A 21,748-nucleotide genomic window follows, 5' to 3' on the forward strand; every position below is an offset into this window, starting at 1 on the left:
CAAATTTGAGGAATATGACATAAGCTTCGCGATGGATGACGCAACTTAGTCACGATTTATGGCAGTCATTGCAAAACTTTTCTGAAAAATATTTTTCTTTCGCGTCTTTCAAACTAACACGGCCACTCTTTTGTTTTGTTTTATTTTTGGAACGAAAAAACAAAACAAGCGATCTTAAGCGTTTTAAGCTTTTCATAATGACGTTTGTCGCAAAAAAGTTATAATGATGAAGTGGGGAAATAAGTAAGGCTTTTATTTCATGGGCGCAATTTGAAGTCATGTACAGAAAAGCACCCTGCCGTTGCTGATTCTTTGTTCCTGTCACGTTTATCTGGCTGCGTTACAATCTACGTTCATTATTAGCGAGCGAAATAATACAATTCTAACAAGCGATCAGTAACATTTGGAATAACTATCGAGCCCAACATGCACGTATTGAGGACCTATCTTGAAGTCCCTGTGTCGTTTTCTTTTCGCAGAAAGGCCGAAGTGTCAACCTCAGGTCCGTGTTGAAGCCGGTAAACATTGCAGTCATAACACGCTCGTAGACGTATTAAGTTGCACATGGGTGTCTATAAAGTCTTGACAAGTTGCGTCAGTGTAAAGTCAACTGAGACATGTCATGTGAAAGATTAGTCCACGATGATTGGTCTTAAAGCGGTCCAAAAACTACAAATTTGGTCATGATCTGTCACTCGCTCCTCTTTCTCATATATTGCGGTTTACAGAACTCTTATTTTTCCCATCAAGTAACGATAGGTTATTATCGGCAAAGTTTAATCGACATTTCAATTGTTCAGTGAAACCAAAATGTGATGAGAACAGAAGCAGCTAGCAATAGCTCAGAGAACGCGACTGCTTCATCAATGATTGTTCCTTCCATGGCAGAAGGCATCGCATTGTGCACCGCATTTATTTTGATATTTGTATTTATTGCTGTAGGAAACTTGCTCACCATTGTTCTGTTTGCAGTAAATAGGAGCTTTCGTAAGAGAAGTTTGTTTCTAGTCATCAATATGGCGTTTGCTGACCTGATGTTAGGAGTCCTGTCGCTACCTTTCTACATTTACATTGTTGGGAGCAGGTTTGAACTTTGGAAAGGTGGTTTGCCGAAGTCTTTGTCAATTTTCTACACGATCGTTGATATCTTTTTCTCGACGTTGTCGTTAATTTCTGCAGCTCTCATATCTGGTGAGAGATTTTATGCCATTTACAGGCCATTTAAGCACCGAACACTGTCGATGCGAACATACCGTATTGTTATTTTTGCTGTGTGGGCAGTGACTCTCCTTATCGCCGCCCTCGTCAGTGCAACAAATTTCTTGTTTTCATTTAAACGTTCTATGTATTCTTGGATGCCATACGTCTTGATTATGACATTCATCATATGTGGCTGTAACATCGGCATTTGGAGAAAGTTTCGACGTGGAAATATCGCTCCACAACAGCAAAACAGAGACTCGCGAAACAAACGCTTAACAAAGACCTTGCTATTTGTGTCTATTCTTGCTTTACTGTCCTGGATCCCTTTAGTTATTTTCAACTGTTTAATCTATGTCTTTGATGTCCAAATACCGTGGAAATTTTATGACCTGGTGAACGTTATAAATTACTCCAATTCGTTTGCAAATCCAGTTGTGTACGCATTAAGAATACCTGAGTTTAAAAAAGCCCTGGTTTTGTGCTGTTTAAGAAAACCAGCGGCGCCAAACATGCTAAATATTAATAGAAGAAGTACCAAGATTCCGGGGACAGAACTCAGAACTTTACGAACAGACAACAGTCTCCTACAGCTGAAATTTAATCAAGAAGTTCTGGATACCAAAGTTTAGAAACTCTGAGTTGATGTTGTAGATTAGACGATCTTGAATTGTAAAGCGAAACATATGTTTCGTGATCAGGGAAGCATTCTACATAAATTTGTTTACACGCATATTTTGTCTCTTAAGGTAATTCCATTGAAATAGAACTCGCAATAAATTTTCTTTCAAACTTTACCTGTTGGCTGCTTATTTCAAGAGCATTTAAATTTTGAACTAAAAAAGGAGGGTCCTGGTGTTCGTTTAGGAGCAGGAAGACCTTCAATAAACTCCATAATTCCTTAAATTATCTCCTTTCAGAAACGTGTACATTTGAACCATCCACTTAACGCTTTTTGAGAGCAGAAAAAAAGGGAGAAAGTTAAGTGAGAAAAACATCAATGAATGTACTCCAGCAATTGAAAGGAGTAATTTGATGGCGTTTCAATATGTTCCAAGCACGCAGCGTTCTTGAGAGCACATATTATCTTTTCCAAACACTAGTTATGCTCTCATTTTCAGTGATAGTTTAAAACTCTGCAATAGAAATTGGTCTATATTCACTGTCTAGAAAAAAGGTGATCCCTGCATTCAAACTGAAAAATCGTTTGGTTTAGCAATAGCCACCATTTTGTATATGTTGTGTATGTGCACCCGCTCGTGAGCGCACGCTAATTAGGCAAAAATCGTGCGTAGTAGGGAGGCGCAATGCAATTCTGAGGAATAACCTTAACTCCGTTTGTGCACCGCCTCTAACCACAACTAAACTACAAGAAATATTTAACCTGGTTCAGGACCATGTAACATGTAAACTTCTATTTAACAAATTTCCAACCAGTTTAAGGCAATAAGGCATGGCATGTTTATTATTCCACTGAATAATTTTAGGGTTGGTCAAAATTAGATGAGGAAGAGAATTTGGGCCAATGTCTTCGAAAAAATCAGAAACCTTGTGCCCTTTTACAGTTCACCAAAACAGGCCATTCGACAACATAAAACTTCCCATTCTTTCGCTTGCAATACTTCCCGGCATTCTTTCGCTTGTTTCTCTCAGCTGCTGTGATGGTTGGAAAGTTTTACACACCTTATGACGCCAACGGTCCTAATTTGCCTACTTTGACCGCGCGTGGAATGTCGCACACTTTTGATCGAATTACCTAACGTCGATGCAGAAAAAAAATTATTGCGCGCTTGTCCGAAGCCCAAAATCGAAAATTACCAAACAGAGAAATATAAACTTCAATATTTTAGGATGAAAAAAGTGGGGAAAATTTCACTTCACAGGCACTTTAAGGACGTTCGCGCTAATTGTTTCTGCGCATCCTTACCACGCACGCAAATTCTCAAGCCACGTCATGCATCGAGTGCGCGCTGAGTAATATCAAAGTGCTCTGTGAGCAAACTCGTGAATTGAACAGATGAATTAAATTATTTTTTGGATTATCTGGTGAAGGGAATTTTGTGGTTGATTTTCACATTTAGAGTACAAGCAGTAGTTCAGTATTCGCTAATAAAGCACCAAACAAACAAAGTTACATTTGGATAAGATGCATGGCATTACAATTAACACGATCATACTATTACCTGACAATATGAAGAAAATCTATCGCTTAGAAGTTTGAATTTTTTGCAAAATGCACGATCGAATTTCGTTCTTTTTAGCTCTTCGTTTATCTGTGTGGCGGTTTCAAATGCCTATTAAAGGGTTAAGTTTTGTGAAAACGTTGGCAAAATTTGAAATTATTAACGCAACGGATTCACTTATACAAAATATTACTAGGATAGCTTTTCTTCGTTGATTCATGTTTGGATATTTTAAACATCTTTGGAGAAGCTACACCCGTTAGTTCGCGTAAGTTTTAGCTTTGAAGATTTTATTTTGTAACCACTGAATACTGTTTACGTTTTAATGCCCTAACGGTAATACAGACTTCATTTTCCTGAGTCATTTCACGAGTGTGGTTTTGGCGCCTAGTTGGGAGATTATCGGACACCCTGCCGCAATGAAATATAGTTTGTTCCGAATATGAATATTACACAAAATTCAAAACAACAATATTAACAAAACTTGCTCAATTTTTTACAAAGTTGCTTAGCAATACAACTTCCGGCTGGTTGGTCAGGGTTTACGAGTTTTTTCGTTTTGGATGGGGGCAGGTGGGCGTGGTATGTAATCGTGTGATCTTCATGCCGCAGATTCTAGGTAATTTACAGACCTTTATGAGGAAGTTTATAAACATTTATTTTTGTAATACTAGCAATCTGCGCAACGAGTAGGAAGCAACACAGTGAAGACGTTGCTCAAAAAACAGACTGGCTGTACCCCAAGAAACCTGAAGACAAGACATCCCATCAAAGGTATGTAGCGAGTGCAACCCGTTTTGAAAAAGAAAGAGCGAAAAATCACTTTTACCGTCACCTTTGTTAATAGCGTGACTTGACTTGACAAATGTAGTTGCTTTTACATTTTCATAGACTTGCCAAACAGGCTGCCATGGAAACCATAGGCCTCCTCGTCACCTCGACCCGATTCCGAGAGCCTCCAACTCCTCAGAATATCGCCTCCACTCCATGCTGGACTCCGGGAACAGATGCCGCGTCTCCTCCAACACCCTTAGTTACAGATACCGTTCGTGTTTAAAACTCAGCTATGGACACGATTGCAAATCTCACTGCACAAGAAACAAAACGGGAGCCTCTTATCTCCCATTTGAAAACCCCCTTGACCAACTTGAGCAAAGCAGAACAGTTGAGTGTTGTACAAAAGGCTAGTGAAGACTGTTTGCTAGTGTGCAGTGCAATAGCACTTGGAGGTGCATAGTGGCGACGAGCTCTTCAATTCCATGGCTCAGTCTACACAAAGAAAAAGTTTGACGGTTCGCCACCTGGTGATCTAGTGGTACTTATGACTGCGTACAAGAACGCTAAGACTAAGAATTTAAAGAGACAGATACTAAGCCTTTACGCATATAGATATCCCATGAGCATGCATGCTGCAAAAAATTCACCAACCATACGGAAAACTATCCTCATGGGAAATAAAACAAGCACGCTCTCGTGCTAATCTAAGCGGCCCTGGTACAACCCCTGAAGTTACAACCAAGCCCCGCGTACGTCTTGACACGAGTAAGGTCGATCACTTTGTGGAATTTACAAATAGACTGTACTTCTATCAAGACGTTTCTTATGGTAGTAAAATACTAATCCTCGAAAGTGGCGACACAATAGAGATGCCTAATGTTGTGAGGACAGTGACCAGATCTACAATGATTGAAGAATACTTGGAGTATTGTAAAGAACAATGTCACGAACCACTGAGTAGGTCAACTTTGTTCAAAATCCTGGAGGTTCGAGACGCATCTCAGCGTAAGTCGCTCCAGGGCTTGCACAATACCTCAGCTGATGACGCGGCGGGATTTCAGACTCTTGAAACACTGGTTGAAACTCTTGAGAAAGGAGGAATGGAGAAACAGTGGTGTCTTCATGTTCATAGAAAGCTCAGAGATGCAAAACGCTATCTCAAGACTGACTTCCGCATACATTGCCAGCCATGTGCTTCTACTTGCGCTGACCACTGTCGACATTTTGCGCCCAGTGATCCTGTCGAAGCCGATTTCCGGCAACCCTGCTCTCATGAGCACGTATTGAGTTGCGATGACTGCCAAGGGATGAAGAATGTACTGCAGGATGTCAGACTGGAGTTCGAAGCGTCATCCTGGACACCTTACAGTTCAGAACAACGAGAGGATCTGCTATATGATTTTGACCGCGCAAAGTCAGACATCTTGCTGTGGAAAGCCCACGTTATTCGTTCGATAAACCAGGCAGAGGAAAAACAAGATGCACTTAGATCATGATCAGCCGACGACACGTCAGCTATCCTAATAATGGACGGGGCCATGAAATTTCTTCAAATTAGATATCGTGAGAAGCAGTCCGATTGGTATGGGAAACGAGGCCTTAACTGGCACATATCAACGGTAATAACTAAGAATGCTAGCAATGGGAAGGTTGAGCTGAAATCATATGCGCATATCTTTGATTCGTGCCAGCAGGACTGGTATGCAGTCTGTTCGATCAATCATTGAAAACAGACTGGAGGTTGTAAAAAAAGGATCACCCCCAGATTATCCTAGGGAGTCTTAGGAGTGACGAAGCAGGCTGTTACCACAACAACTTCCTCTTGGTGGCCGTAAGAGATGCTGGGAAACGAGTTGGTCTTACTGTCACGCAATATGACTTCCGAGCCACAGTACGGAAAGGATGTGTATGATAGAATCCTTTGTCCGATGAAATCAATATCCAGTTTAGTTAAAATTGGTATCTACAGGCAAATCGGAGTAATTGGTCTCGCAAAGTCCAAAAAAAATCATTAGTCAGAAATATTTCCCGCCAAATTTTTAGCGCAGAATATTACCTTATACCCAATTTCTGCGATTGTTATCCATGATTTACCAAAATATAAAAAATAGAATTTTCGCGGGAAAATTTAGCCTAAGTGATGGTAAGGATTTGGCAAGTTTGAAATGTTTACATAGGTTAATAACGATGTCAGAGCTTAAAAACTCTATTCTGCAGTCCAGCTAACTATTTTTTGCCTGTAGATACCAATTTTTAACTAAACTGTATACTGAGAACAGTGCAAAAGACCATCACAAAAATGTCTTTCTGTGGAAATAAACTGCTGCACTTTTGAAAAACGACTCGCTGAAAATGGTTAAAATTTGGGTCACGCTCATTAACGATTTGGCGGCGATATTTGGCACCTCGTGAAAAACCGTAGAATTAATGCGAAAGACCGCTAATATTTCTCAATCAACTAATAAGGAAACAAATATCATCTCATGAAAATAAGAGTTTCTGGAATTTGTAGGAAGTACCTTTTAGGCTCATCTAAAGTTGTCCGAAATTTCGATCATTTTAGACCGCTTGAGGACCAAAATCGCGATGTAGCGATATCTCGAAGAAAAACGAACGCCTACCTCGGAAAATGTCATGGTTGTTAATCTTTTCGGATAGCTTTTATGCTGTGAAAAGATGAATGTAAACGACCGACCTCGATCTTTTGGTACTGCCCGGTTTTCTCCGACAATGACACTTAAGAATTTATATGGGGAACTTAAGAACAATAATCGGTTCGAAATTGTGGCAGGCAAGCTTTCACGTCTGAAATTAGCTGTGTTGATCAAACTCCTGTAGTTCCAAAAGGTTAGTGCCCAAAGTGTTTTTTCCAGTTCTCGGTACACTAGCCCTAGTACTAGACATGGATATTGGTCAGGACTCCAGGTCACGTTATACTTTTGAGAAACACTCCTTCAACCAGCAACATGCCCGCTAAAATTTTGCGAAGGCCTTCTGTGGGGCATTTTCAAAAAATCATAATTAATTTTTCTTCTGCCCGATTTTAAATATTTTACCGTTAATCGAAAGAAAAAACATGAAATAAAATCATATGTAAGTTTTATTGTATTTCAGTAAAAGCGTAATTTTTCAGCTCCTTCCGCGCAACGCCTAAATTTGACTCGAAACAGAACGGTTTAACGGTTTTGGACCGTACTCGGAAATCGTCGCCAGAAATATTGAAAAATAGCACTTAAAGCCAAATTATTGTTATTTTTGTTTATCATATGGACTAACTGTTTCACACAGAAAATTCGCAGTAATTCTCTTTTCGGCCGAAAATCGAGTGGTCGGTTCTTACACGGACAGCCTCTTAAGCTGTAAGGTATGGTTGTCCAAGAAGATAAATACCTCTTGGAAATTCAATATCAAACGGGACATTGAGTAAATATGATTCTGTTCCTTATTCTTTTTTAAAGTTCGAAAGGCAAACATCTCCCTTTCAAATTGATATTTTTAATTTCGTGCGCCGTCAGAGACTAAATATCGATGATTACCTTGTCGCAGATGGCAATTTTCGAACAAAGTAAAATTAAAAAGCTACGGTAGGTCTGGTGGATATATCTGCTGATTTCACCTATAAATCTCTATACACATGTAAATCACTTTATACATGTATTTTTAAAAAAGAAAAACGTCGAAGACCCCTAATGTCAATGGATTACTGAAGAACTCCATGAACTATAAAAAGTAAGTATCCACGCAAACCAAGCAACTACATGTATTACATTATCAATGACTTACCCAGCTGTTTATTAGGCTATTCTGCCTTCCTTTTTACCTCAAAGAATAATTGGCTAATAAACTAAAATAGAATGAGACTTACAAATCCGCGGAAGTACAGATGAAAATTCACAATATCCCCAGAATTTAAGTAAGAACCTGTCTCAAAATACAGTTCTGTGACGTTTCCATGTAAATTTAAACAAATATACTAGCGTTTTTTACGGTAGCCGAGCACTAATTCCTTTAATGTTAAGTTGCGTACCAAACTCATTAGGAATTTTAAATTCTTGCAAAAGAACACGAAAGTCGGGATAATTTAGTCCTCAGAAATGAGGGCTATTTTGATTGAGGACTTCCATTGCATTTTTTTGCAAAAATTTATTCATAGTGGGTTTTTTAAGCCAATAGTTTCTAACCATTTGAAGAAATTCAAATTCAGTCTAGCAAGAACAGTTCATAAAAGCTGTGGACTTTTGATTGGTTAACCATTAATAATTGGCGTACATCAAGGAAAAAGTTGACAATGTGCCACTCGGTGCCGTCAAACGTTGTTAGGTAAACGCCCACGGTTTTGCGCATGAGCTGTTTCCTCGTCACGATACAGCACTTACACCTTGCTTTCTGTCAAAATTAACCTTCTCAAACTATTTTTTACAACCAACTTCGTGCTTAATGCTTGGGGAAATTAATTGTGCAGTTTTATTAAAGTGAACTATTTACAAACCTTTGAGCTAACCGTCAGATCTTTACAAACTTTTCCGTAAAACCACCATGGAGTATATGAACAACAAGCATACTCATTCACTGTTTTAAGGAAATAAATTGAAGCAAAACATACTAATCATCATTTGAAACCTTTACCTCAAAATCAAGAGAAAAAAAAACACAACAGATGTTTCCGTTGATCAACCCGTCAAATCTGAGGAACATGATGCAAACTTCTTGATGGATGACGCATCTTACTCACGAATTATGGCAATATAATCATTCTAAAACTCTTCTTTAAAATATGTCTTGAGAGGTTGCGTCAGTTTTAAGTCAACTGAGATATGTCATGTGAAAGATAAGTCCACGATGATTGGTCTTAAAACGGTCAAAAAGCTGCAAATTTGGTCTTGATCTGTCACTCGCTCCTCATTCTCATATATTGCGGTTTACAGAACTCCTGTTTCCCTCATCAAGTAACGATACGTTGTTATCGGCAAAGTTTAATCGACGTTTCAATCGTTCAGTGAAACTGAAATATGATGAGAACAGAAGCAGCTACAAATAGCTCAGAGAACGCGACTGGTTCATCAAGAATTTTTCCTTCCAAGGCAGAAGGCATCGCATTGTGCACCGCATTTATTTTGATATTTGTATTTATTGTTGTAGGAAACTTGCTCACCATTGTTCTGTTTGCAGTAGACAGGAGCCTTCGTAAGAGAAGTTTGTTTCTAGTCATCAATATGGCGTTTGCTGACCTGATGTTAGGAACTGTGTCCCTACCCCTCTACATTTACATCGTTGGTTACAGTTTTGAACTTTGGAAAGGTGGTTGGTCGATGTCTTTGTCAATTTTCTATGCAATCGTTGATACCTTTTTGTCGCAGGCGTCGTTAATTTCTGCAGCTTTCATATCTGGTGAGAGATTTTACGCCATTTACTGGCCGTTTAAGCACCGAACACTGTCAATGCAAGCATACCATATTATTATTTTTACTGTGTGGGCACTGACTGTCGTCGTCACCGCCCTCTTGTTTTCATTAAAACGTCAGTCTATGTATTATTGGATGCCATACGTCTTGATTATAATATTCATCATATGTGGTAGTAACATCGGCATTTGGAAAAAGTTTCGACGCGGAAATATCGCTTCACAACAGCAAAACAGAGACTCGCGAAACAAACGCTTAAAAAAGGCCTTGCTATTTGTGTCTATTCTTGCTTTGCTGTCCTGGATCCCTTTAGTTATTTTGAACGGTTTAATTTTTCTGGATGATGTCCAAATACCGTGGAAATTTTATGACCTGGTGAACGTTATAAATTACTCCAATTCGTTTGCAAATCCAGTTGTGTACGCATTAAGAATACCTGAGTTTAGAAAAGCCCTGGTTTTGTGCTGTTTAAGAAAACCAGCGGCGCCAAAGATGCTAAATATTAATAGAAGAAGTAACAAGACTCCGGGGACAGAGCTCAGAACTTTACGAACAGACAACAGTCCCCCGCAGCTGAAGTTTAATCAAGAAGTTCTGGATGCCAAAGTTTAGAAATTGTGAGTTGATGTTGTAGACGAGACGCTTTTGAATTGTAAAGCGAAACATGTTTTCCGTGATCAGGGAAGCATTCTACATAAATTTGTTTACACGCATATTTTGTCTCTTACGGTAATTTCATTGAAATAGAACTCGCAATAAATTTTCTTTCAAACTTCACCTGTTGGCTGCCTACTTCAAGAGTATTTACATTTTGAAATAAAAAAGGGGGGTTCCGGTATTCGTTTAGGAGCAGGAGGACCTTCAATAAACCCCAGAATTCCTTAAACTATCTCCTTTCAGAAACGTTTACATTTGAACCATCCACTTAACGCATTTTGAGAGCAGAAAAAAAGGGAGAAAGTTAAGTGAGAAAAACATCAATGAATGTACTCCAGCAATTGTAAGGAGTAATTTGATGGCGTTTCAATATGTTCCAAGCACGCAGCGTTCTTGAGAGCACATATTACCTTTTCCAAACGCTAGCTATGCTCTCATTTTCTATATTCACTGTCTAGAAAAAAGGTGATCCTTGCATTCAAACTAAATAAAAAAATCGTTTGGTTTAGCAATAGCCACCATTTTGCATATGTTATGTATGTGCACGCGCTAATGACGCAAAAATCGTGCGTAGTAGGGAGGCGCAATGGAATTCTGAGGAATAACCTGTAGTCCGTTTGTACACCGCCTCTAACCACAATTAAACTACAAGAAATATTTAATTTGGCTCGGGACCATGTACCATGTAAACTTCTATTTAACAAATTTCCAACCAGTTTAAGGCAATAAGGCATGGCATGTTTATTATTTCGCTGAATAATTTTACGGTTGGTCAAAATTACATGAGCAAGAGAATTTGGGCCAATGTCTCCGAAAAAATCAGAAACCTTGTGCCCTTTTGACGTCGTCTTTCGGAAACATATGTATGACAACGCCTTGCGTGTAAGTGGTGTTTTTACAGCTCACCAAAACAGGCCCTCCGATAACAGAAAACTTCCCGGCATTCTTTCGCTTGTTTCTCTCAGCTGCTGTGATGGCTGGAAAGTTTTACACACCTTATGACGTCAACGGTCCTAATTTGCATATTTTGACCGCGCGCGGAATGTCGCACATTTGTTAGTTGAATTGCCCAACTTCGAAGCAGGAAAAAAATTATTGCGCGCTTGTCCGAAGCCGAAAATCGAACATTACCAATCAGAGAAACATAGACTTCAATATTTTAGGGAAAAAAAAGAGGGGAAAATTTCACTTCATAGGCACTTTAAGGACGTTCTTGCTAATTGTTTCTGCGCATCCTTAACACGCACGCAAATTCTCAAGCGCGTCATGCATCGAGTGCGCGCTTAGTAATATCAAAGTGCTCTGTGAGCAAACTGGTGAATTGAACAGATGAATTAAATTATTTTTTGGATTATCTGGTGAAGGGAATTTTGTGGTTGATTTTCACATTTAGAGTACAAGCAGTAGTTTAGTATTCGCTAATAAGGTACCAAGGAAACAAAGTTACATTGGGATAAGATGCATGGCATTACAATTGACACGATCAAGCTATTGCCTAAAAATATGAGGAAAATCTATCCATTAGAAGTTTGAATTTTTTGCAAAATGCACGATCGAATTTCGTTCTTTTTAGCTCTTCGTTTATCTGTGTGGTGGTTTCAAATGCCTATTGAAGGGTTAGTTTTGTGAAAACGTTGGCAACATCTGAAATTATTAACATAACAGATTTACTTATACAAAATATTACTAGGATAGTTTTTCCTCGTTGATTCATGTTTGATATTTTAAGCTAAAAACCCTGGAGACCATGCTGATTTACGCGAACCAATATTTCAAAATCAGACTAGTTTTCCACATGCTTTATCTCTGAAACGAAGTCCGTGACCCTCCCATTTTTTTTTCTTTTCTTAAAACAAGTAATTCATTATCTGTCGGTAGTAGAAGTTCGAAGAAAATCTATCGAGCAGAACATTTTCGGGCGAACGTCCTTAATTTAGCGTTCAACGTTTCAGAATTCGGTTCTCGGATTTTGGAGGTAAGCAAAGCGTTCGTTTTGTTCCTAGACCTCTTCATTTCGCCTCATTAAATCCGTACAAGTTTATGAGGTTTGCTATATAGATGCTTCAAGCGAATGCTGAATGCCAGCTACATTGAACGTCAAACCTCTTCAGTTCGCTCTCTTAAAGGCTAACGGTAAAGCGAGCACGTTTTATTTGAGGGTTCGCGACCGGCTAATAACGGGGAAAGCCGGGAATAATCGACTTGGGGACCTACATCAATTAGAGAACAAGTTTAATTTGGGTATTAGAATCATCTACTCCATACCTGGAAGTGGAAGGAAATGTTAGTTTTCATGCTCAAAACAATTAACAGGGTTTTGCCTAAAGATAGGCATTTATAACATTGAATTGCCTTTTTAGGGAAAAAATCCAGCATGCGAGAGGTTAACAGTAACCCAAAACGTTATAGCAAGGGAATGATTTCAAATGAAAATGTCTTGATCCCTCAAAGAATTAAAAGTACGCATCTTTCTTGTTGTATCAAGCTAACTGTATTCAAGCTTGTGAAAGATAGTTTCAATCACTATGTTCGGTGGTTTGCCAGTTTTGAGTGATTTTTTGAGCGGTTTTTCACTCAAGAAATTTTGAGAGGTTTGAGTCTGGTTTCTTGTGGGCCCTAATGCCCCTCCATATCGACGAGTTTTTCATTAATTACACATGTCCGATTGTGTGTTGCGTTTAATGTTCATTATTAAAGCACTCGCGCTTGTTAGGTATGAGATGGTTGTAGCCAACTGAGATCGAAAACGCGCTAGTGAAATAACTGTTTGATATTACACTTGGGTGACGCGTGACTAAACCTTGCATGAGTACACGCATTTTACACTGTTTGTCTATATGTTCATTGAGTATGTAAATTTGTTCTCCTACATTTTTACTAATTCAAAGAAGCGAATTGTTCATTAACAATTTTAGAAACAAGATGAAGCGTTCTGGCACAACCGTCGCTCAACTTTTTGTGGCGTGTTTTTAGCCAGGCAATATTATCCTTTTGTTTTTCGTTAACCGTGCATTGTGAGAACTTTGCAGTCAATCAGAAATAAAACATGTCTTAGTGCTTAAGTTGTTGTCGCTACGTTATAAAAGAATTGGAGCTCGTGCTCTCCCGGCAAAATTCCCGCGTGCATCCATAACTCGATATACCCTGTGGCAAAAAGTCACAGAATTTAACGCGGTGAATGGGAAAGCAATAATTCATGATGTTAATGAAGAAAATCGAAAAAAACATCGGCGGTCTGATCTATCAGTCCAAAACGTGCAGTTAACACCGACTGAGCAAATGTCAATTGGTAGAGACTCTTAGCATGAAGTCAACGCACGCCATAAATAAATAAAAAAAAAAAAACAGACAAAAAAACAAACAAACAAAAAAACTTCTCTTTCAAAGTGTCCGCCTGTTTGCAGCCAACGGAATGTCTGCAAGTCTCTTGCAACAATAGAAACAAACTCCAACCTGACAACGGAGCACAATGCAATGCCTTATGCCTTGAAAGGCACAATTCTTGATGAACCCTTCGCGTTCTCGGAACTTTTGTCTGAAAGCCAATAATCTGAGGCATTCTACATCACTAATGAATCATATTGTTGAATTAGTCAACGATGATTGTCTCAGAAAAAGCGAAAACACTACAAATTTGACCGTGATGTGCCACTTGGTCACCATTTAAATTTCCCCGGCTCCAAATGAACTTAGAAACTTTATTTTTCGTGATTTATTCCTCCTCAAGGTTTCATTTCCCCGGCATGTCAAGTTATTAATCGCACGATCCATTTAAAATAAAATTTATCAACCAAAAATGAAAAAAACCTATACCGTTTTATCAAGGTTGAACACAGGTATACTTACGTCTTGACAAAGTGCGTCAACTTTGAAAGTATGGTAGATCTAAAGCATAGCGTCTTAATGGAACATTATTCACTTTATATAGTCCTCGGTGATCGGTCTTCAAAAATTGAAAAAGCTATACATTTGGCTGTGATTCCACATGGTCGTTAGTCTTATAAAGTGTGGATTATAAAACTCCTATTTCCTAGTCTCATCTAAACGTAGTCATCGGCTAAGGTTATTCGGCGTTTCAATTGTTCTGTCAAAACTAAAAAATAAAATGAATATCAAAGCAGCAGCTAACACTAACTCAGAGAACGCGACTGGTTCATCGAGAATTGTTCCTTACAAGGCAGAAGGCATGGCAGTGCGCACCGGTTTTATTTTCGAGCTTGCCTTTATCATTGTGGGGAAACTTACTCACCACTGTTCCGCCCCGTATTAACCACGTAAACACCGAACACTGTTAACGCGAGCATACCGCCTTGTTATATTTATGATCTGGACACTAGCTCTCGTTTTTGCCGCTATCGGCACAGCTTTGGATCTCTTTATTTCAGCCAAACATTCTACATACTTTTGGACGCTATGCATCCTGATTCTAATATTCATCATATGTGACTGTAACATCGCCATTCGTAAAAAGTTTCAACAGGGAGTTGTAGCCACACAACAGCCAAGAAGATCCTCATGAAACAAACCCTTAACAAAGACCTTGCTGTTTGTATCTATTTTTGCTTTGCTGTCGTTTCTCCCTGTAATTGTCATGCAATATACAATTTTTGCCTACCAAGGCCATATACCTTGGAAATTTTGCTTTGACGCCGGCGCTGCGCTCAGTCCGCTCGTCCTGATCTCGAGCCAAATATCTCCCTGTCCGGCCCTTCCACTCCGTCAATAAGCATTTTATCATATGACCATTTTGTGGCTTCTTCCATTGTGAGGTGTTTTAACTTTCTTTCTGCTCTCGAAGTAACCTGACAACTGAAAACCTCGGTAGTTCTGCGTCGGACAGTTCTCCAGGACAGCATCGATTTTGCGGGGCGTACGTGTTCTAATAGGGCGTGCGCGTTTTTCCGACCCCCTTACTTCGACGAGTACGGCCCTGGCAGGGGACCTTTCGTTATGGTTTTGCAAAGAAATAGCGCACGGGGCTGTACGGGTCATATGATAAAACCCTACTATTTAACATACACTCGAACCTCCCGTAAGCGACCAGCCAAAATGTCAAGCCTAGGTGGTCGCTTACTGGAGGGGGTCCCTTACGAGGGCTAAGACCATATTGGGCCAAAATTTTCTCTTATTAGTTTATGGTAACTGCAGAGACTTACCCCATGTTTTAAATGTTTTTTAAAGGCAATTTCGAGAAAAAAAAATACTGTTCTTATCATTGAGAAATATCCGTCTCTTGTACTACCCAGTATTGCGTTAATGTTACAACAACTTATAATCCAATTTCTGCTCTATTATCTGTCAAGTGGTTGCGTACTAGAGGTTAATTTCAAACTGTTAGCTCTAAAAGTTTTTGCATTCGCTTACGAGAGGTGGTCCGGCGTTTAAAAGAGGTTCTAAATATAGTGATTTGACTTGGAAACGTTTGGTATTTTGGAAAACTGGTCGCTGAGGAGAGGTGCTCGCGCGTTCGACTGCAATCCTAAAATGTTTCAAGGCAATAAGGCCTTCTTGGCATGTTTTCTAAGTTTTCCCAACAGATACTTTTTTCTTTCTAGAAAAAAAAACAAACAAAACAAAACAAAACAAAAAAAAAAACAACAAAAAAGAAAAAAACAGTAGCTTGAATAATGGGTGATTTCCAATAACAGTAAAACTATAACTCGACACCTAAAAGAATTGAAATATTCTGTAGTACGTTTTTAAATTTAATTTGAGGTAGGAGGTAATCCTAAGCTAAAAGGAATTTGAGAAAATTGCTTAGCAGCCACCTGCTTTTTCTAATAAGCAAAATGACATTCATTATGTCGCTTGATTTTTAAAAGATATGTTATTGCGGACATTGAGATTAGATGTTTTACGCACCATTTGTAAGCTTCTGACGCGAAACTAATTACATTTCAGTTCTATACGCAACTTAAAAAGGTTTTGTTAAGAATGCCCTACATTTTCCGTGGCGGACCAAAGTCTTAACTGCATTTTTGTTATCTTATGGCTACGGGATTAGAGCTCATATTACTGCTCGTTTACTATTTTTAATGCAAGTTTGTGTCAGATGAATGCCTTTTAAAAGAGAAACACTCTGGAAATGCGGTTCGATATCAACCACCTGGAATAAATCGAGAATTAAGCCACGCATCGTCTAGCTTTACTTGAACACTTCGGCGATATCACGTTCTTCCGATTTTTCATTCAACCTCAAAAAATCCTCATCATTTGATTTATAATGCTGAATTTAGAAAATTATTTATTCATTTTGATTACTTTTTATCTATGGTTTATTTAACAATTAGATTATGAGCTCGAGATTTCTATGAGATGATCGTTGATGAGGCCGAAGGCCGAATCAACTATCACCTCACAGAAATCGAGAGCGAATAATCTAATAGTTTTTGTAGAATTCTAACTGAAATTAACGTAAATAATGGTTTCTAATTATCTTTCTACGCATTATTGAACTTTACGCTTTAACAAAATCGCACGCATTGAATTGTCCTTGGTAAATTTGTTGTTGTGTACGCGCGCGCACCCGTTTTTTTCAATAATTTCAAGTTTTTAAAGTCAAGAAACCACTAATGTCCTGGTTTTAGTCTTCTCAGGAATTTAATTATCCATTTACATCTAAACTTTCTTCCAAAACTTCGGAAAAACGATAAAAACTTCGCATTTTCTGGACGGTTGACAGCCACTGCACTTTAATGGCTGATAGTATACCAGTAGCTCAACCAATCAGATTCCAGCATTTGGATTAGTATACTAGTAGAATTCTACTAATAGAGGATAGACGTATGGATGACCGGATTGAAAAGTTTTTTCGTTTCTTTGTTAGATAAAAGAATTTAAAGGGACGATAGCGTCGTCATATAATGTTCTCTTAAAAGATCAAATAACAGCAGCATCGAGAATCAGAATCCGATTTATGAACAATGTTCTAATTTTACAATTCAATTCATATCCTTCAACGTGAATGCTACAGTTTGGTGTCCATCTCTTCTTGTTCAAACGACAATTCAAGGTGACTAGGATCTGTTCGCAATGTTCTTAGCTGTGTCTCCAAAGTCGAAGTGGGAGCCACCTTATTTCTTCTTTTAATGTCTTCGATGTTAACTGCTGCTTGCCTTCCAAAACAGCACGAAAGAAAGGCTTGTTTAAACTCAGGAATTTTAAATGCATACACAATTGGATTTACAAAAGAGTTCGAAAAATTTTGAATGTTGGCGATAGTAAAATCTCAAAGGTATCGAGATAGTTAATGCGTGTAAACAGCTCAAAACAATTAAAGGTGTCCATGACAGCAAAGCAAGAGTAGATACAAACATCAAAGTCTTTGTTAAGCGTTTGTTTTGCAAGGCTTTGCTTTCCTGTTGCGAAGCGACCCTTCCATGTCGAAACTTTCTCCAGATGCCGATATGACAACCACATATGACAAGTATTAGAATCAAAGTGTATGGTGTCCAAACAAACACGGAATGTTTGAATGAAATTAAATTGAATAACGCGTTGAACACTGCGGAGATAAGGACGGCTAGTGCCCATACCATACCAAGAACAATGCGGTATTTTTGCACAGTTAGTGTTCGGTGCTTAAACGGCCAATATATGGCGTAAAATCTCTCGGCGGAGATGAAAACCGCAGAAATAAGCGCCACCTGTGAGAAAACGGTGTCGATGATTCTGTTGACAGTTAGAAACTCCGTACTAGCTTCTGTCCAGAGTTGATAATCATTACCGATAACGAAAATGTAGCCGGGTAGAGAAAACGCTCCTAACATAAGGTCAGCAAACGCCATATTGATGACGAGAAATAAACTTTTCTTACGAAGATTCTTGCTGAGTACAAAGAGAACAATGGTGAGCAAGTTTCTTGCGACACTGAAGATGGATATCAAATTAAACGCGCCATGCAATGCCTTCTGCTTTGAAGGATCAAGCATTGATGAACTATTCGCACTCTCCGGGCTCCTGTTAGCTGCCGATGTGCGGCTCATTTCCACTTAGAAAAAGACCTGTGGCTTTACTAATGAGGGTCTAGGATTCCCTATTGAGTAGCCTGAAAGGCGACAGCTCGGAGTACTCTGTTTGTTCTTTTTTGCCTGTATGGAGGCCGATCATCGGCAAATGTCCACAACGGAAACGTTTGGAGTTCCATTACCACATAGGGATACGAAAACAGCTGTTCACTTGCGTTTTTCGCTCTTTCAAGGCCAATCATCGTGCCGGACTAATTCAAAAATGATGCATCAGTGACACGCAATGGTGCAGTTGAATGTCCATCTTAATGTCAACGCTGGTACAGTCTCTTAGGATATTAGCATACGCATCTACAATATAAAGAAAACTGCAAGTCTAATGTCCACACTTCTAAGAGTGGGCGGAAAGAATACGTCCTGTTCGACCTACCCTTTTAAACTGTTTTTGCGTGGAAAACAAAATTATAGACTATAGAAAAGGAGAAGAAAAAAACACAGGTAATAAATCTAAATAGAAAAGAAAACAAATGCCTACACTAGCTATTTGTTTGTAATAAAACAACCATGTAGTTATAGATAACAGTACGTGATATTTACATATGAAAATAAAAATATGGAAGCAATCCACGATATTGAGTGTTGAAATCATGACAGGCAGAGGTCACCTCGACCACTATTATTCTCTGACAGCATTCTTGAAGGACTGAAGGCTAGTGGGTTATTGCTTTAACTTAATCCTTCATCCATACTTGTAGAACAGAAATAAAATGGCATGTAATAACTCCTGATAAAGTACTGTCCCTTCTGTTCACCGTTTACTTTATGACAGTAAGTTTGGCTTTCATAATTTAAAAAAAGGCTTTACACTTTCATTTAGCAATAATTGCGTTCGAGAGAATGCAGTTCTAATCGGGTAATGCGGAAAAATTCGACATTTTGTGTATGTATCTTTCTATAGCCTCTTCCAGGTGTTCAGTTAGTTGGAGCGCAGCACGAAATTCAGCGCGCGAAAAAAAAAAAAAAAAAAAAGTGCGGTGAGAGGAAGCGAAAGAACTTTCTTTCGTTTCCTCTCACCGCGCTTTTTATATTTTTTCGCGCACTGATTTTCGCGCGCTGTTTTCTGCGCCGAACCCTAATTAACTGAACGCCTGGAAGAGGCTAATCTTTACATGGACACCAATTTGGCAGCCCAGAAAAATTCTTTAGGGGCGAGTGACGTCATCTCCATGTTTGTCCATGTGCTTTCTTTCGAGTGTTGTGCAATATTGCGGACTTTGAGTGTCCAGGCAGCTTATTGAAGACTGTAGCGGATAAGTTGTTTATTTAAAGTTTGAAGTCAGTGTTAATGGCATTTAAAAACCTTGCAGACATGTCTTCATAAAATGTGTACGACTTTTCGTACGAACAGAAAGCTGTAGTTTGGTTGCGTGTTGTGTACCCTCCTCTCTTCGACCAAAACCAACACTGCTTTCTGCTGAATAAACCAAAGGAGAAAATGTGTAGTTCCACTTCACTGGCCTATATTTCTGTGTGCAAAATATGTAATATAAACCCAGCAAAAGTGTCTTCATAGGACAAGAGTTCAACGCCCACAGGATTGCTTTGGTGCACCAACATGTTCTCCGTCTCATTGTTTCGGAAGTGAAAATGCCCTGTAGCTATTCCCCCAATGCCAAGGCGATTCAAAGTTGTGTTCGTAAATAGAATATAATTGTCCTAGTTTTGGTAATAAAAGCACGTTGTCTCGCATACCGAAGGAACAGGCATCGTTGGTGTCGATTTACGCGGTCAGAATAAAACATGGACTACGGACTGCAGATTGCGGACTGCGGACTACAGTTTGGGTATAAGACACGGAGTTAGGTGTAAAACGCGGACTAAGCATTGCGGAATGGGTACAAAACACGGACTCAGGTATAAAACGCGCAGTGCGGACTAAATGTGGCCTACCGACTGCAGTCCGTGTTTTTTATTGACCGGTCGTAACTAATAATATGTAATACATGTATAAACGAGAACAAACCCTCTCGTATGCACTTGCTTTGCGATCAATGTATTTTTTTTTCACCACTACTGGAGGGAGGCCAATTTCACGCCTACCTAACAGCTCAGGCACAAAATGCTGTTCCCAAAATTTTTGCTTTTTTAACATACCAAACCTACCAAAACTCAAACGCACTCTTTAATCTACAATTACTACTTAACAATTAGACTATGAGCTCGAGATTTCTACGAGGTGAAAGTTGATTCGGCCTTCGGCCTCATCAACTATCGCCTCGATCATAGAAATCGAGAGCGAATAATCTACTTGTTTTCGTGGAATTCTAACTGAAATTTCCTTCGAAAAACGATTCCAATTATTTCTGGTCTGAGTATTAAACTTCACGCTTTAGACTATTCGCGCGGACTGAATTAATTGTCAATTTGACATTTGCAATTGTGTACGCGCGCTTATCAGTTTCTTTCAAAACTTTCGAACTTCTTTAATTCAAGGAATCGTAAATGCCCTCCTTTTAGTCTTCTCGGGAATTTTGTTTATTCATTTGTTTCTAATTTTTTTTTCAAAACGTCAGAGAAACGTGGAAACGTTACAATTTTGTCGACTACACCAAGCCACTGCACACAAATGGCTGATAGTGTGCAATGGCCCAAGCAATCAGCATTTGCATTAGTATACTAGTGGAATTCTACTAATAGTTATTAATATAAATCTGCTAGCGTTCTATCACGAATGCCGTTCTCTGATTGGCTACGCTACTCACTATCGATTCTGTGATAGATAGTGAGTAGCGTAGCAGCGTACCCTTGTTAGCAAAATGACGGACGTTTCTTGGCATTTTCGAAGTGTCTGTGAAAAGAATCTAGGTAAAGTTTTGAACGACTAGTAGATTTATACTAAAGCAATTAGATTATTCGCTCTCAATGTTTATGAAAAACGAGCTCCAACTAAAGTGAAGTAGTTATTACCCGTCTGCCAAATTGTATGGAATTTCACCGAAGGAAACGCGAGAAAATTCACTGTCAGTTTTGCTTTTTGTGCTCATGTTGACGTCATAAAATATCAAAGAACTCTGACGTTTTCCTTTGAGCGCGGGCAGATTACTTGAGCTTTCGTCCTAAGCGCGCGTGCGATCGTAAAAGTATAGGGAGTCACCTTAAGGTGATTCCCTAGTAAAAGAACCCGCCATAGATTTCCGATGAAACTTGGTATGCTGTTGTTACAGGACAAGGAGTTATTAAAAACGTAATAAAAGGAAGGATCACCGTGCTTGTTTTCATGCCACAATGCTGAAAAATATGGTTATTTAGATGACTTTTGGTAATCTCCGTGCGCAACAAATACGCTCGATTATTTTTCAATGCAGCGCATTATATCACACAGAGTTTGGCTTTCTTTGATTGTTCATTCATCTACGTCCCAGAAAAAATGTCTTCAAATACCCTGCATTTTTTATCCTTTATTGAAAACATAATTTGGACATGCGCTGTTGGGCCCGTTATGTGTCCCTCTGTAGAATTTATTTCATTTGCCAAAAAAGTAGCCATAGATTTCTGCTAATTT

At 38.9% G+C, this 21,748-nt stretch overlaps 2 protein-coding genes and 1 pseudogene across 2 annotated transcripts; all 3 read left to right on the forward strand.

The window, feature by feature from the left end:
- The first annotated feature begins 759 nt into the window (after positions 1-759).
- On the forward strand, positions 760-1,997 carry LOC149107828 (adenosine receptor A3-like). Its single transcript, XM_089295972.1, has one exon. The coding sequence runs from the start codon at positions 816-818 to the stop codon at positions 1,830-1,832; it is 1,017 nt and encodes a 338-aa protein (XP_089152098.1). The 5' UTR covers positions 760-815; the 3' UTR covers positions 1,833-1,997.
- A 1,768-nt stretch (positions 1,998-3,765) lies between these two features.
- Positions 3,766-6,007, forward strand: LOC149107829 (uncharacterized; annotated as a pseudogene).
- Positions 6,008-9,169: 3,162 nt separating this feature from the next.
- Positions 9,170-10,174, forward strand: LOC149107830 (adenosine receptor A3-like). The gene has a single exon (XM_089295974.1). It carries the CDS (start codon positions 9,170-9,172, stop codon positions 10,172-10,174), a length of 1,005 nt encoding a protein of 334 aa, XP_089152100.1.
- Positions 10,175-21,748: the final 11,574 nt, after the last annotated feature.

Source organism: Orbicella faveolata, unplaced genomic scaffold (genome assembly GCF_042242905.1).
Source record: "Orbicella faveolata isolate gen_17 unplaced genomic scaffold, um_ofav_v1 contig_26, whole genome shotgun sequence".
Classification (NCBI taxonomy): domain Eukaryota; kingdom Metazoa; phylum Cnidaria; class Anthozoa; order Scleractinia; family Merulinidae; genus Orbicella; species Orbicella faveolata.

Coding starts and splice junctions, on each gene's coding strand:
- LOC149107828 (XM_089295972.1), top strand. CDS start 816: ATGAGAACAGAAGCAGCTAGCAATAGCTCAGAGAACGCGACTGCTTCA.
- LOC149107830 (XM_089295974.1), top strand. CDS start 9,170: ATGATGAGAACAGAAGCAGCTACAAATAGCTCAGAGAACGCGACTGGT.